The sequence below is a fragment of the Ptychodera flava genome, chromosome 22 (assembly GCF_041260155.1).
Source record: "Ptychodera flava strain L36383 chromosome 22, AS_Pfla_20210202, whole genome shotgun sequence".
Taxonomy (NCBI): Eukaryota; Metazoa; Hemichordata; class Enteropneusta; family Ptychoderidae; genus Ptychodera; species Ptychodera flava.
The window spans coordinates 33,366,634-33,383,857 of record NC_091949.1 but is presented as its reverse complement, the minus strand read 5'-3'; the positions used below and the strand labels follow the sequence as shown (position 1 = coordinate 33,383,857).

The 17,224-nt window shown below is 37.7% G+C and overlaps 2 protein-coding genes across 3 annotated transcripts; one reads left to right on the top strand and one right to left on the bottom strand.

The window, feature by feature from the left end:
- Positions 1-2,109: 2,109 nt before the first annotated feature.
- LOC139123239 (superoxide dismutase [Cu-Zn]-like) lies at positions 2,110-7,840 on the bottom strand. The gene is made up of 6 exons (XM_070689367.1): positions 7,672-7,840; positions 6,061-6,084; positions 5,354-5,442; positions 4,867-5,048; positions 4,242-4,359; positions 2,110-2,651 (listed from the first exon to the last, which is right to left on the bottom strand). The coding sequence occupies exons 1-6, from the start codon at positions 7,712-7,714 to the stop codon at positions 2,538-2,540; spliced, it is 570 nt and encodes a 189-aa protein (XP_070545468.1). The 5' UTR covers positions 7,715-7,840; the 3' UTR covers positions 2,110-2,537.
- LOC139123238 (transmembrane 6 superfamily member 2-like) lies at positions 7,370-16,855 on the top strand. Of its 2 annotated transcripts, none has more exons than XM_070689366.1 (8): positions 7,370-7,535; positions 11,946-12,043; positions 12,948-13,051; positions 13,391-13,598; positions 13,901-14,002; positions 14,378-14,470; positions 15,111-15,230; positions 16,115-16,855. In XM_070689366.1, exons 2-8 carry the CDS (start codon positions 11,972-11,974, stop codon positions 16,313-16,315), a joined length of 900 nt encoding a protein of 299 aa, XP_070545467.1. In that variant the 5' UTR covers positions 7,370-7,535; positions 11,946-11,971; the 3' UTR covers positions 16,316-16,855. The 2 variants fall into 2 exon arrangements, with proteins under 2 accessions (XP_070545467.1, XP_070545466.1); XM_070689365.1 differs by lacking the exon at positions 7,370-7,535 and adding an exon at positions 10,393-10,809 and having other exon boundaries at positions 16,115-16,854.
- Positions 16,856-17,224: the final 369 nt, after the last annotated feature.

Sequence of the window (17,224 nt, the reverse complement as noted above, 5' to 3'; positions counted from 1 at the left end):
GACTACATCACTGATCAGAACAAACTGCAACCTATTTGTGATCGCACAGAAGTTGACCAGACAGATCACCAAACCAACTGTCCTTAGTTGTGTATTTTTTTTACCTTTCTCTTGAAATATGATGTCGAGTTTTGTCCTACATTTCAATAAAGTCTGCTGACTAGGTAATATGCAAGTTTTCACAGAAAGGTGATATGCAGATCTGTACGTCAGGAAAGAAACTATTTCTTCAATGGCTACCTAAGCTTATAGTGTAAATTATTAAGGGAAATGTGGCGATACACCTATCACAGATGCAGGGGCTCTCAAAATAGCGGGTACGAAAAATTATTTTGTCTAAAAAACAAAAAAGTTCGAAAACTAAAAGTACATTTTACGTAACGCACCACCCTTGTGATCTGAAAACACAGAACACTGAATATGCAAATTAGCAATTAGCTGACCTCAAAATGCATAACAACTTTCATTAATGTTATATCATATTATTTTCAATGTAAGTAGAAAGTTCAGGGCGCATCCTTTTCCTGCAATGCTTGAAAACTTCTCGATAAAATCATCATTTTTTTTCATCATCTTAGAAGTGAAATACAGTGTATTCATCCATAAAGAGAGATAGCATTTTAGTTGCATAGCATATATATTATTGGGGAGTACTTTAATCTCTTCTAAAGTAGCTGAATTTCTCATAAACCAAAATGTGTATTTTACTTTAGGAAGTGATAGCGTATATAATGTCTGATGTTGCATTATTATCATTTTCAATTCTGCAATTGATTATCTTATCTTTTGATATTGGTATTGTTATCAATATTCAGTTTTTCTGACGAAATGGCAGTGCGTTTCTGTCAGATAAGATGTGTTCCAGGATTTGTTCTTTGCCACAAAAATGATAGCATATCCCATCACTTAAATTTAATTTTTGCCATGCTTCGTGTGATTAGTCCTTTGTAATAAATCTTCCAATTTATGAATCATTCAGTGTTTTTTTTTACAATTCCTGTTGAATTAAGAAGACCGAACAAAGAAGCTTTGTAATCGTTGGTGAAAGTAAGATTCTCAGCTCACATTTGACCAATTTGATCTTCGACTGCATGTCATTTCTTATCAACTAAATTTCAAATGAAGTGATTTGTTTTGACATCACACTTTGTGAGACTAAAGTTATCAGAGTCTGGAATATCATAGCTTTCTTCATTTTGAATGTTTGAACGGACTATTTGTTTCCAGAAATGTGGAATATTGAGGAATTGAATTCGGTTCCTCCTCAGAATCACAAGTACGCCCTCAACGCCTTTCCAACGCGAATAACATTACAATCTGATTTAATCAGAACGTAATAACTGTGTCCTCTTCAACTAATAATCAGTATTTCATTTCAGAAACTGTTTAAAACTCAACCCTTGTAAATAATGAATCGATGGTTGTTTTTTTACCCCAGTTCCTGAAATAATTGACCCCGGTTCCTAAAATAACAAAAATTATGGTATTTTGGCAGGAGATATATGATCCCATGTGGAGTAGACATATAAACCTAGTTTACGCAGAAAAGGTAGGCTGGCCCCAAGTCGCTAGGCTTTTCTCGGCAGTAGTTACTGGCTAGCCAAGCGTGAGCCAATACGTCCATCGTACATCCACGCAACAGCCTATACCACTGACCCAACAGTCTGCTCGACTTTATTCCTCCAATTTATTCTATTGTAATATTTGTATGCCCAAAGACTTGGCTCAAATCTACCGAAGAGTGCCATGACGACTGTCCGAGTCAAAATACGACACGCAATGAAGGGGACTGCCGTTAGAGTTTAAGCACTTCCCATTTTTGTTAGGGAACATTAACATGTCAATTATTATAACGGTCAAGGTGAGCAAGGGTCTGTTGGTTTAAGCAACTTGACAACTTTATCAGCCAGAATCCAAGTTCGTAAGAAAACGTTATCTCATCATTCATCCTGACACTCGGACGAAAAGGGAAGATTACTGCAGACTATCTACTCTGAATTATCCATTTCATTTCCACAATTTTGAGAGTTCTATGAGTCAATCACAGATTTTATTACAGTACATATAAGCAGGGGAAAGCTGAAAAATAGGTCAGATAGACACAGAAAATTGACATGAAAAGTATCTAATATCGCAGTTTCATCGTTTTATTCTCTAAGTAGCGTAAATTACAGACTGGCTCGTCTGATCATGACCAAAGAAATCAGGGCTAGTGTCTTCATGTTGAGAGATATTCATGTGACCAGAAATGTGACAGTGACTTTTGGAAAACGTTTTGATCTTAATAGGTAAATCGAAACAGTAAATACACATTTCGTAGTAGAGGATGACAGCAACTAGTAAAGCTGTGAGTCAGAAACATCCAGATGTTATAATTGTCATTCAAATCTTGCTAGATTGTAATTGAGTTCACAGCAAGTGAAATCAATCACCGCAGTTGTTTACAAAACACATTACGCAGCACGCTTTCATGTTGAAATGGTTAAATTTTATGCTGATTTTATTTAAAACGATTTATTTCCGCCCGTTGGATTTTACTATGGCGCCGGACTAATTCCGATCACACAGCAAGCCATGCGGGGTCCGGCATTTCCCGTAGTCATACTGCCAGTGCCACCTGTTCTGCCGAGATCATCAACACCCTCGTGCACCTGAAAACAACATACGATACAGTATATTAGTCCTCATACCGGGTCAGATTAAAATGAAGGACATTAAAGGACTGTGCAGACTTGGCAGCGTAATCTGTCCAGAATATAGGAAGAAGGACAATATTATCAGTAAAAATGGCCACCATTTCCACTACACAACACAGTGAAGGGCAATATTTCACCGCAAACTAGGGCCGAAGGACAATAGTGCATAATTCGGTGAAGGACAATATATTCTGCACTTTAATTACTGTCCCTCACCCTATCCATTATGATAATACTGTCCTACATCTTATTCTGAACTGAAAACGTCGCTTTTCTTCTGTCTATCCTCTCTTGTAGTTTTTATACTCACTACCTTCAGGTCGTGAACATTGCTCAGCTTAATTATAAAAGCTTTGATTATGAATAATTTAAGAAGGGCTTATTCCTGGTTACGTTAGAGTCCCGTCATTTCTATTTAAAAATATCTAGTTTGCTCATAGAAATGATGAGTTTGGGTTTTGTGACCACTGATGTTGTTAAAATGCAAAACAATCACGGGTCAATACATCTTCCAACAAGCACACGCTCAAATAAAAGAAATCGTCATATTTTCTGTCGGTAACAGCCAATTTCGCACGCTTGCTGTATTAAGTAGCAAACCTAAAATTGTTCAGGCCTGGTATAGAGTCTGACAGGTGACAAAACAAACTCGATATTCTCTGTAGACACTTCAGCTTATTTGTCAATAACTGCACACATTTTTCCAGGAGGTATATATATAAACGTCAAACCGTAAAACTTCACAGCAAACTGTACTACATTAGGCCAGAAAAAGAAATATTATTGTTTCCTGGATTTTTTGGAAAAGCTACAGAGGCAGCGATTGAGTGATTTTTTTCATCTGTTTACGGCATTTTACAAACCAGCAAAATCTCCCACTCATAACGTTGTTACTGATGACTTGAAGTCTAAGATTTTACAGAGTGCCCACATCAATAGCCTAAGACATGACATAGGCCTATACAGGCAGTGTTGACAGAATAAATTCAAAGCATTTCCACGGGCTCAAAGAAGGAAAGCAAAAATAAAAATATGCAGACCAAATCATTACAATGCCGAAGTATATATTTGACCTAACTTCAACCCAGAAAAAATCCAAAATGGCCAAAGAGGAACAGTTCAATTTTTCTTCTGCCCTTGCATGTTAAGGTAGATCGCGCCTCGGGGACAGATATTCAGTTTTCAAACTTTTACAATTCTTTTCTGATCTACCACTTGTGGGGGTTCATTTTAAAGCTCTTGGAGAAAGGAAAAAGTTCACCGTCTTAGTTTTTCGAAAATATAAAATTTAATTTTTTTTTCCATAGAGTTAACACAGCGATGGCGGCCATTTTGAATTTCAAAAATCGTAAAATGTTGGGTAATTTGTTTCGCAAGATCAAAAATTTGCATGGTGACCCCTGATTTTTATTGTTGATTTGGTAAGAGAGTGGTTGAAAGTTTCGTTTAGGAAAGTTTAAGCAAAAGTTTAAGTCTTTCACCATCGAGGCGCATATAACCTTAATTTTTTAACTCGTACCCACCAGGTAGAGATTGTAGACTTACCACAACGGCTCTTCCAAGAATCGAGTATTTACCCCCTAGGGTAATTTGAGAATCCTTTATCACGGTGCTGACCTTTCCTGCTGAGTCAACCGCCACGTTTCCAAGGTCGCCAACATGTCTGCGAGATAAATCGAAATTCCACTGTAAGCAAGAATGTTGGACTTGAACTGTAAAATAATGAGTCGTTGATATGTACTCACTCAAAACATAAATTCAGAGGGTTCGATGGATGAGTCACAGTGGAATGGAGGGAGTGGCGAACGGAATGATGGATGGATAGGAGGGAGGGGATGAAATGATGCATGGATTGACAGATCTAGAGTGCGAGGAGATTGGACGGGTGAGTTTGTGGGTGGTGAATAGATAGACGATCAATAAATTGCTGGGCGGGTGATCAATTGGTGAATTGATTGACGGATGAGCCAAGACGCGACGATCGATTTGGTGGACGGGGAGACAGAGATGTACAAAGATGTAGGAGAGACATGTATACAAACAATCAAACCAAATCTTTATAGATAAAATATCATTGCTGTTATTTAGTTCTCTTTCACTGAATTTATTTATATAGATTTTAGTTTAATAATGAACTTCCATCACTAATAAGTTGAGTTTGGGGGTTTACCTCTCTACGTCGGTGGGGGCGCCATGATTCTTGTTAAATGGGTTGTAATGACCACCTGTTGATTGGCAACCATTGCTAAGGTCTCCGTATTGATGAATGTGGAATCCGTGAAGCTTCGTAGAGGGGTCAAACCCGCTCATTTCAACTTCAACCACGACCTCTTCAATTCTTTGGTACCCGAACTAATTATAACAGAAACAAACGTATGAAACGGATTTCTATGTTTATCCGGCAGCTAGAGCAATAAAGCTACGGTTCAGAAGCATGTTTTAGACTTTTACGGGCATTCATCCCTGAATGAAAGTGCATCCAAAAGATGTCGAAAAAGACATGATATAACAATTCTCAGCACTTTGGTGAAGAAGTTCTCTGTTAAAAATGAATGCAAAAAAACCCATTAATTTATTGATTAATTTTACAAGCTTACAAAGGGTATTTTAAGTCATATGGATTTCTAATGTTGGAGACAGATTTAATTGGCACTCACCTTCTGGGAAAATTTAATTTCTCCAGTAACCTGTGGACCTTCGTAATTTTTGTTTGGCATTACAATACACGAGGCGTACCTTGTGTCACCTGTTGATTAAAACAAATGAAAGAAATAAATTCTGTCTTCAGAAACAGTCGGGTCGATTTTGACTGATTTCCAAAAAGGTTGAGCCTTGATAAAGGCGTTGGAAAGTGATATACATATAGTGAAGTCTTAGAGGGCCAGAAAGTAGACTGTAAACTTTGGTGATTTTTTTCACCGACTACCTTTTTCGTTTTCTATATCAATTCAGTTCTTGTTCTATTCCCTTGGGCATTGTCTTAACACTTGAACTATTTAGGTTGTCAACACAGCATAATGTAAAATGCACTGTTATTGTTCATATTTAAATCTAGTACGGACCAGAATTCAACTGTCAACAATAACAATGTACTCTACACATGTGCAGGCTTAGTTGACGTGCTAAATAATGAGTATCTCAATATGTTTTGGGGAGTAGAATAAGAAATCGTGCTCAGGCTATTCGACAGAATTCAATGAAGGGCGGTACAATCTCTTAGTGTCTTCTATTAAATTTTGTAAAAGGTGAAGATATAAACATTAGTGTACGACGAGAATACATTTGGTGCAAATTTCGATAAATTGAATCTTCGACCGTAACTAACTTTTATTTCTGGAATCATTTTATCTCTTGATATACTTACAATCACTCGCTGTTGCTGCGCACACTGAAAATAAAAGAAAGTAAAAAAAGCACGATTAATCTCGAACGAGTATCGACGGTCGCTGTCATAATACATTCAATTGTCTGATCCACTGCGGGCAGAGCCGATTTGTTTGTCCTAAGTTGCGGGCAATGGTCAAACTTCCACATCAAATTTATATATAAGCTACACCAATTACGCTGCAAGCATTACATTTTGTGACATTCTCACAATTAATGGATGAACCTCTGTGGCCCTAGCATTTATTCCGTATCTTTTCCTTGGTTAAAATATATGACAAACATTGGAATTATAAATCTAGACAAGCAACAGTTATCATCATTGTCATAGCAAGTCAGAAATGTGTACCCGATCCCTTAAAAACGACCGGATGAAAATAGTACAAAATCGTCCGTGACTATTTTTACACCAAGTGAAGCGACCATCTCGCGTTCAAAACATCTGTTTCATGGGAAAAATTGTTGAAATGGCAATTTTATAAAATAATTTTATTTTAAAAAACAATCGGAAATAATCCTGGTCTGGATATATTTTATGCATTAATTATCAAGTAAATATGTTGCATTTATAAAATCCCGCAAAAAGATCGTTTGTGTTGATAAGTTAGTGTCTTGGCGTCGTTGCTTATGACACCAGTCTATCACACTGGAGACATTTCTGCTTTATAATGCGCAATCGCAGACGAAAATCGCTCGATGCAAAGATTATGGACTGTTTATCGGGAGTTGGTTTAATCCAGCTACCATTTAACGCCATCCAGAATCATGGGTACCAGGGTTCAAATATTCATTTTCACGATAAAATTTAAACACGTTTCGATGTATTTTTTACCTCCATGCGATACGATTGTTAAAAAGTACGAAAAAAAGTACGAATGATTGAAAAGTTCGTGGCTCAAAACCGACGCCCCCTACCTGCCAATCACAGATCATATTGTGTTACGTGGCATGCATTTCATGAATCCAGCTCCATGCCAGATGCTTGGAAGAAACCTTACCTATTTTATTTTTATCGAACAGTCACGCTTTTGACCATAAAATATCTAATCCTTTAGCTTGTATGATAGTATAATTAACAGACATTTTAATAGACACGTGAAGAATTATATATATATATATATATATATATATATATATATGACATATATGACATGTATGACAAGCATATTGAAGAAAGTGCTGCGTTGACTCCACCATGGGACCCATTGATTGAGAGAGATGGGGGTTACTTTGCACATGATCTCAATCGACCAAAGCAGATGGTAAAATTTGAATTTTTTATCGTTGATGTTCATGAAACCAGAATTGTCTACCTGAGCAAAATGTTCTTCCTAGTTACAGTACAGTTACATTGAAGACGGTGGAAAGTTTATCGATTCGACAAATATCCGGCTGTGATCAGATGTACTTCATCATGAATTATGGGAACAGATGAAGTTCAAGCAAGATAAATAGGTAACCTAGTATTGAAGCAATACATGTTTCGTAATAATCTTATTTCAAAATGATAACTGATATGGAAGACACTTTCGAGGAAACAAAATCATAAAGAAAAGAATGGATTGATCGACGTCATAGTATGCATACATACCTAAACAGACGATAACAGCAGATAAAAGAGATGCAGTCGCCATTGCTTACTTCAGGAAATTAATCCGAGCTAAAACAGTAACTGCGCAGAGTTAACAACAACTGATAACACTGACCAAGCAGGCTTCTAGTCGTAGACTTTTTACCTCGGCGGTAGAACAGCCCCTGCTTTTCGTTTTTTTTTGTTTTCAATAGAGAGTCGTTAGCGAGCCGTGTGCAAAGTGATAACGGGACCATGTGTTGAGGCGATAGCTGTATAGTGTGACGCAATTTCTGCCTTGTGAAAGTTTCATAATTTACACATCGAACAGGTTTTTTTCATCTTTAAGTCAACACTGGTATACCATTATTTTAAACGGTTGTAACAACTATTTCATAACATTATGCCACCAACGGCAGAGCATGAGGGGAAAACTGTGGAACATGGTGGCCTCACTGTGTAACAAAAGACCGAAGTGGTACTTTTCTTCATTGCTTTAAATTAGAAAAGTCCTTTTTAGAAGTGCTAAATTTATGTTTTGTTATGAAACCTGGTGATATGATGGCGTGTCGTGTACTAAGATACAGCTCGAATCTTAAAAAGCCAATATTTATAATGGTAATAAATTATTCATGATGCAATGTGGGAATGGGTTCACCACTTTGTAATGAATATGTAAATTTGTCAAATACTGTTTTGCCGGTCCGTATGGTCATCGGCCATTCCCCATAACCTCAAATAGAATATCATCTATGTAAATGCGAAGATACAAAGAATAGAGGACCATACGACAACCTGTCCAATTTAAAGTCCATTGAAGATTTTTACATTGGATGCACATATGTCATTCTCGCTTTAACATTTTCAAGCTTGATTAATTTGGCATACAAACACCGCTATTTTTACGAACATTTGAAATGGAAAAAAATGAAAATAAGACAACTTCTGAGTGTTACCAACACAAAGTGCAATGGAAATTGCGTAATACTTGAAATTTGAAAAAATCGCTGTGCATTCTCTATAGCAAATTAAAACTGAAAATATTGCGAACGGTCCCCTCAAAGGATTTAACAGTCTGTGAGTAAAGTAATCTCAAACCGATAAGAGGATACGTGACAGTTAAATCATAAAATCAATCGAGACTCTGGTTGATAAAAACCTCATATCTAAAAATTGAACCCATCGGACTTTGTTATGACCAACTTTTAATCTCACGATGCAACAACCAAACTATCATGATGAAAATTTCATCATATCTCGATATTTATGTGGTCTTTCGGTCACCATTTACTTCACAATCATTCAGTAAGATACTGTTACCGTTTGGTGACCGTCGTCTGTTAGCATCTACCTTACAGCTGGCTCTCGCAGCTACCGTGACGATCACACTACTGCATTTACAGCGAGTCTGTCCTTTCCATATCAACATAATAATGCCTTTTCCTAAATCTCGACTCGCTGGCCTTTTGATAAAAATCATGAAAGAGTACTTTTATACTTTTCACTTGACTGTAATCTTGCTGATACAAAACATTACGTCAACTTTCAATAAAATTGCCAACATTAGGTAACATCGCCGTCCTGCCGTCGTTAGAGGGCGATTTCTCACGATCGTTTGCGTCCTGGTGAATCATGTACCCACAGGGTTTTCATCTTGTTCGTTTTCAAGCGGCTCAAATATGCATGATAATCAGCTGCTGACTTTAACGGCTATCATAATTAATTAGTTAATAAATTTTGACCCTCCAAAAACTTTCTTAAAGTTTGGACATGTCAAAACCTTGAAAATTATTATAATCACTTCAAAACCGTTGCATATCCTCATATATTTTCGTAGCTTTTCCGTTTAATAAGGCTGCGTTCACAGACACATCGGGCAGAGACTCTAGGGGCTTATTAGGGTGCGTCAGGGGACTTGCAAGTACTGTCACTATGGGACTGAAAGGGTTGGACTTGAAAAACAATAATGCTGCTGAGTAGAGGTTTCATAATGGACGAATATTGAACAAAAAGTCACACAAAATTAACATTTTAACAAAAAATATTAACAGTTGTGTATTTATATTATGTAAACATTAAAAAATACGCACTTTCTCACATCCATGAAGGTTGGCATGAATCGCGTGAACTTTTCCAATCACTGTTGTTGTATCAAGATGAAAACATAAGTTGCTTGTTCAGGAGCATTGTATAGGAGTCAACTACACACATCATAACTACTTTTGCATTAGTAGGGATTCCCGTGTGAAGTTTTCATTTCGTGTTGATTTTGTTTTGTATATATCATACAGTTCTCCCTTCTTTTTTTCTAGTGATCACGGTTTTGTTTGTATGTTTATTGTTTGGTTGATTTACTAGAAAAGTGGCATGTGTTTTGCCATGTATACCTCATCACAAGCGACTGTGCCTGAGACACAGGCGCTCGGGATCTTGCGGACCATCATCCTTGGTCTCTTACAAAATGATGCGGCGACGCGGGAGCTTATAAGATCTAACTACCTACAGGAAAAAAACAAAACAAGAATGTTTACAAGTAATAATTCTGACATGAGGCATGATGACGGTGAGAACTGTTCAGAACATTGTGTGCATGTGATCCTAAAGATAACAAATATTACATATTCCGCCGTGCGTAACACACTGTCATTTTTTACAATATTAAGTTTTTCATGATGACTAGTAAAAAGGCTTACGCGGCTACTCGAAATCAAAGCGCGAGAGAAAGGGAAACAAATCCTTTTCTTTTGGGGCCTTACTCTGATCCTCTGAACACTGCGAGTGCCTGTGGTGGGCCCTCCTCACCTCAGGTAAAGTAACCTCCGATAAGGACCTTTGACCTTAGTACCAATCGACGCCGGTTTGACCTTGCTTCAGTTCACCCTGTCATCTGCACATGTCTGTAGTTCCACAACGTACATCGGGGGCACATACTCGGTACTTCATCGGCCAACATGATATTTTCTCCGTTAGGTACCGCTCTTCTCCCGTTCCTGGCTTTTCCGATTACTTATGGCTACAACTACATTCTGAAACAGACCAATGATCACAGGGTCGTTTTCGGAGTTGCTGTGGGGATCATGGCTTTGATTGGACTACTGTTCTTCTTGGCCAGCAAACTATCAGCGCAGAGAAGTCGACCAAAGGATCCTCTTTACTACGGTGAGGGCTGACATGGGGTTCGGAGCTGTTGAAATTGTGTGGCAGGGAATAGGGAACCGGGATAGGGAACAACTCACCTTGATCAGCATAAGCAAATATTCACAATGAAATATTACATGGTATTTTGAGAGGTGGTGACATCGCTGCAAGGTTACGATGGAGTTCAAAGTTCAACCCTATTTGCAGGGAATGATGTTTCAGTTCAGGTTAATTAAACAGCATTCAAGAATGTTTAATCGTGGGAGGGTGACTCCTCTCAGGCTCATGTTTAGATAGTCTTTCCTTGTATTTTGCCGTGCATGCGCATTAAGGAGTTTGAGAAGAGTACTTAGACTGGCTTTGTTCAGTGAGATGTACGTCATATGTTTGTAGAAAGAAGAATACTCTTGGCTATGGCAATGCTATATTTCATTTTTTTTCCAAACCTAATTATCATTTTAAACGAAACAAACAGTAGTACGGTAACTTTACAGTGAAACCAATCAACTGCAACCTGACCCAGGCAGCATTGCCATTCAGTGTTGATTAGCAGAGACCCACGCTACGATAAAACAATGTTTAATCTTCAGTATCTAAACTAATATTATTCCGTGATTACTAGTAAATGTAATTTTAACGTTCTTCATATTCTGACGTTATAAATTTCAAATCAGTTTATATCGAACTTCAGATTCTAATGTTCATTTCTGCTTATTAGAGACCAGCAAAGCTTGGTGTTCGGTGGGAATATTTACACATGACCTGTACATAAGCATACGATTTACTGTTCTTCGGACAGCTTACTTGTCAACACTCATTATTAACAGTACAGTTCAAGTTGCATACACGTACAGCGTAAACCAGCTATCCGAAGGGGGTTACAGCGCAGTGTTCATATCGAGAACGTAATTATATACGAGCGTCTATTCATTCTGAGGAACTTGAAAGTCCGCTGAGAGTTTGAGCCAATTAGAGATTGCAGTTGTGCATTGTTTCGCACTTGTAATGTACATTCTCAATACCCATCAAATATTGACATTCTCTACAGCTACATTTTCAGTCAGTTGTCCTGCTGCAGACTCAACCTTTCCGCCGTACCTGTCAAAGTGCGCAGATAAACCTAATTATTTCATGTATTTTATCATTATCTTTTCCAGTCTTCACACTATTCGCTTTCACCGGTATGGTTGATCTTATCACTTCTTTGGAGATTGACGGATTTATTCAGGGATTTATGGAAGTTTACCTGAAAGAGGTGATGCAAAATGGTGGCTATTTACGCAAACACATTCAAAGTTTTATGAAAGATGCATCCTGGAACATGTCGATTGGCGGACGGCCTATTGCGCATGCTCTGTGTACTTGACCAACATTTCTTACTTTTGTTCATTTGCTTTCATTTTTTACTTACTCGCTATTTACAAAGGCATATGAAAGGGACATAAGCTGTAACCTGTGGCAAGTTTTTCAGTATTCTGCTTCTGTATATCAACTAACGTGTCTGACCCTAATCCGTTTGTCATGCTGAAATTTCGAGTATTCCTTTTGTCAACACAGCTTGTATGTGTGTAGTGATCATTGTTATTGTTTACAAATGAATTCTAGTCCGGATTTGAAAACAATTTTCAACAATAACAATGGAGACTATGCTCATATAGGTTGTGTTGATATGTTAAATGCTTGGCATTAAATTACCGTTTAGGGGTTCAATATGCAGAAAGTGTAAGGAAACCACGGAACAAAAGTTCTGAAAAAATAGCTTTAAGAAACAGCTTATGGAGCAATGCATATGTAGATTTTTCAGACAGCCAGTGGCGTGAATAGGTTGGTTGGTGAGTATACAGTGGATGTTTACCGCTAATGGAAGTTGGAGGCGATCGACTGATATTGAAGCAGTCGTACGTCATCTTGCTAACTTCAAAATGACATGATCAGATGTGTAATGCGAGAAATCATGTGGAAACAGTGGTTGGAGAAGAAGAAAACTGACTGTGAAATGTAAGTCAGAGATTTAGCAGTGTGTAGAAGCTGTAGTACCATGCGACAGCATTTACATGTTCATCGACCCGGTAATATCGGCTGACAGCCGGAGACAGCAGACACCTGTCAGTAACTTTTGATGGTGTGTGTAATCGTTCAGTTTGATATTCATGTTCCAGGGTGAGCCCTACTTGAAGACTGCTCATTGCACATTGGCTTGCTACTACGATGGTACGGTACATTTGGTTATGTATGTTGTTCTGGCCATTCGGTGTCTTCAAAAGTGAGTACACATCTGCAGGTTCCTACAATCTTGAAATTTCTGATTATAATCTTTTCGTATCTGCACATGCGCGTGTAGTTAGCAATATTGTGTCTTTATTTTATAAATTAAGGATACATATCTTCCCACTCCAGCTTGCCCCATTGAACAGTGAGTTTTAGCATTATTCGTTGATTCTTGCGGTAATCCCGGTCTTGCAAATTACACTGGTCATTATTGGCGTTTCCTTGCAGCAAAATCAACGCGTGCACCAGATGCCGCAAAGAGGTGAGCAGGTTTACGACGATGACGGATTCTGTTTGCTGCCGAACTTATACCGGTGTCTCTTTCCTCTTGCAGCCAAGATAATCGCAACCTCGGCCTGTATTGGTGTGGATCCATGGCCAACATTGTACTGGTGTTTCTGCTCGGCAACGTCATCGGAAAATATTCTGATGACGTCAAAATGTCTTACTTATTGACTATCCCTTATATGATAGTGCCTGTCGTCGTTGCCATGGTGCTCATGAGGAGACCCAGAAGACAAATGAAATTGAATAAAGAGCAGGTCAGTTGTTGAAACAGTCTCCGAGAAATATAATACAGTAGCTGTCATTGGATGTTTCGGAAAAATAAATACAACGATATGATACAGCGATTCTGATTAGCTTTCGTGTGTGGATTATTCCGGAAAACATCGGCATTTATCATACACGTAAAGGTATGCATGTATAAGACGTGTTTGTGCAAACAAATCCATTATGAATGATAAAAATAATTATTATGAGTACATAAATTGGACCTGAGAATGTGTATCAGAAAAAGAAATCAGTTTATGTTTGTTTTTGTGTGTGTTGTTTTTCTCGTCAGGTTAAATTTATTCAAGAACAGGATATCTTGACCAGGCCGCTTGATATTCTCTTAATCACTTATTTATTATTCGCGATATTCATAGCTTCTCTTCGAGGTCTGGTAAGTTTTATTAATTTTCATTCTTTGATATAACTCACAGAAAAATCAACAAAATTATATTTTGAAAACAAGGAATTGAATGGAATTCAACATATCATTCGCAAATTTAGATTATTTTGGTAATTCTGTTGATCGAAATAAACCGGTTTATCAGCATTTTGACTTGAATTGTTTTTTCTTGTCGCATCCAGACATGCACTTGTTGATATCGTACGTAGACATTTCTTGGACTGCGTTTTAGCTGCTGAGCTGTTTTCTGTTGCTTCATGCACAGTTACTGTACATAGTATTGAAAGGGATTGGCGATTTGGTAGGAATCCATTGTTTCCATGCAAGTTTGTAAAATCTCAGAGGCATTTTTTCCGTTCTCTAAAGGCAGCTTTAGATTGTACATGGCCGTCTGTGCAAGGCTATCTAGCCAGATTTGAACCGTACATTGGTGATCCAGTCGGCTATCCTCGAATACAGGTGATGTAAAATATTAATCTGAAGTGAAATTTGTGTGCATAACAAAAGAGGCATGTTTTCCTGATTAATTCTATAAACATACTGTTTAAAGGGAGGGTGTCGTCGGAACTGCGCGTGTGCGACTTTCTTGTTTACAAACAATGTATTTTATGCATGATATCAAGATGCATCACGGAAACATAGCTGCAACATTTACATTTTACGATACCCATATCCATATCCAATAGCCACAGTGTTTACATCGTAGGGGTCGTGGGGGTCCCTGGCAACCTTTGAGCAGAGTTCCGACGACACCCTCCCTTTAACAATGATTTTCAAATTCCTGTCTTGAGTCATGAGTCCTCAACCCGCTTTTGTGGACGATGTCAATGGTAAGCATGCGTACGTGTGTGTTTGAGTACCTTATTCATTGGAGTTATGGTATGCCAACTTATACAGTTACTAATTAGTTTTTTATTAAATAGCTATAGTAGTTAATTAGCCTTTTATTCATTTGTCGGTTGCTAAGATACTAGCTTGTTAAATTGTTTTGATTTATTTCGTTTGGAGTTTTCGTTCACGTGTTTTCGTCTACTGGTTTGTCCACACTTCAGCTCTATAAGTCTAAGCTATAAAATTCCCCCTTATATTTATATTTTAGATGTTAATGTATCTGCTATATTATGTGCCATATTACGCGGCCACTATCTGTGGTCTCGTTATTCCCGGACAGGAGTGGATGTTGGACTGGTCCATTTTACACGCGGGGGCAACAAGTCAGGTAAAAGAATAATGTTTATGCCGTCTTTGCTTATCGAGAACGATAAATCGGTACAATACATCTCCATCAATCTCCTGACAGAATCTGATGTCAATTTCAATCATAAAGGGATTACAGTTGATAATCACAAAACACACATAAAACAATACTATCTTTACGTGGTAACAATATAAAATGGTGTATTCTCTGTATTGTGCTCTGGTAGCTTTCTGAACGAGTCGATGTATGCTTGATACCATTAATCTGTCATGCTTTTAACGATTTCATTAAAATTCGTGGATGCCCAGTAGAATCCGCTAGATCTTTTGACGCAAAGTCCGCAATGATGTTAAATTTCGTAAATACCGGTATTAATATATCAGACAGAAGATTATTTTGGAATTATTTTATTTACACTGCAGTGTACACGTTTTGTGTCCTGAAGATTTTGTTCATCTGGACGTGCTTTACCATTTGTTCATTACACAAGATCATTTTCATCTGTGCCGCAAAATACTTGTCGCGGTGCTCAGAATCCGTAATGAGAAATACTCGGATTTTTTTTAACACGCGATTGGGATCCAGAACCCATAGGAACTTTAAAACGACAACGCAGTTCTCTTTCGATGAAACAATGATGTAGCGGTCATGTGATTTCGAATTTTCCAACTGTTGTTGTTCCTTCTAATGTCTAAATGAATGACACTGAATTATAAAGTGTTATTCCAGGGGCGACAGCCGATTTTGTCATCAAAGTTAGAAAATTCTGGCCGATAACATATAATGCAATAAACGCATCCAGGAAGTGCATTAGGGCTAGAACAGGCTAAACGCTCGAACTTACAAAATTTCCGACGACATGGATGCACTAGTATATTAATCTTTGTTTTTGTAATATCTTCCAGGCCCAGGTGATTCACATTTGTGCGTCCTTTCACAAGAGAACATTGTCATCCTTCAGGCCGCCCCCACCCGGCAGAAAGGGATTTCTTTTGGTCAACATGAGTCTGCAATTGGTGCCACAGATATTGGCTTGGAGATGCAACGGTCGACCAGAGTTCTTCTCGAAGATTTCTGTGGATGACACTAACAAAAAAGACGCTTGAAAAACGTGACAGGAATAGTGATGACGTCACGGAAATGTTCGATTTGAACGCCATTTAATTAAACATAGTACTAGTAAAGAAGAAATATCAAAGAGTAGGTGGTTGTTGAAATATAGATCACAAGTAGATTTTTTATTGCTGTACAGATAATATGTTTGAGGGTTTTACCCACATTCAATAAAAGAAAATTTTGTTAAAAATTATATATAAGAGAGATATGTATGTTGCTTAGCTGCTTATAGAATTGTTTACAGATAAACGTTGACCAGTAAAATAAGAATAAGTCAATTTGACGGGATTAGAGATCTGAAATATTGCGTTTTAATTCTCGATCATTGCCTGCCTACTTCTTTTTAATATTTCACACAAAAGTAAATAGGCCTAATATATGGCTTTAAATAATTCACAAGTACTGACCATTTAATACAATTTGTATCTTCGCCAGGCTCATAAAGTATGGTTGCTCCAGCTGCAATTACTACAACTGCAGCTACGCGATGGTTTGTGGCGAGCCATGAGTGGCCCCATGCCATGCCCCGTGGCAGTGCAGTGCTGCGTAGCCCATAGCCCTCGAATACCCATGATCAGCACAGACATTACAAAATTACTCAGTATTTACACACTAATTATTTGACTGGTAATATTGATGATGCTGTACAAGGCTTGAATAATATAATTTACACGGCTGCAGACATGTCACTCAAAACCTGCACTCATAAAGTTATAAAGAAAGGCAATGTGAAAAAGAAAACAGGTCGTCGATGGTATGACAAATCATGTTTTATAATAAAACGTGAAGTTAGAGCAATGGGTAAACTGATTGTGAAATATCCAAATGACCCATATGTGAGAGGTCGCTATTTTCAACTTAAGAAGGAGTATAAAAAGTTAATTAGAACTAAAAAGAGA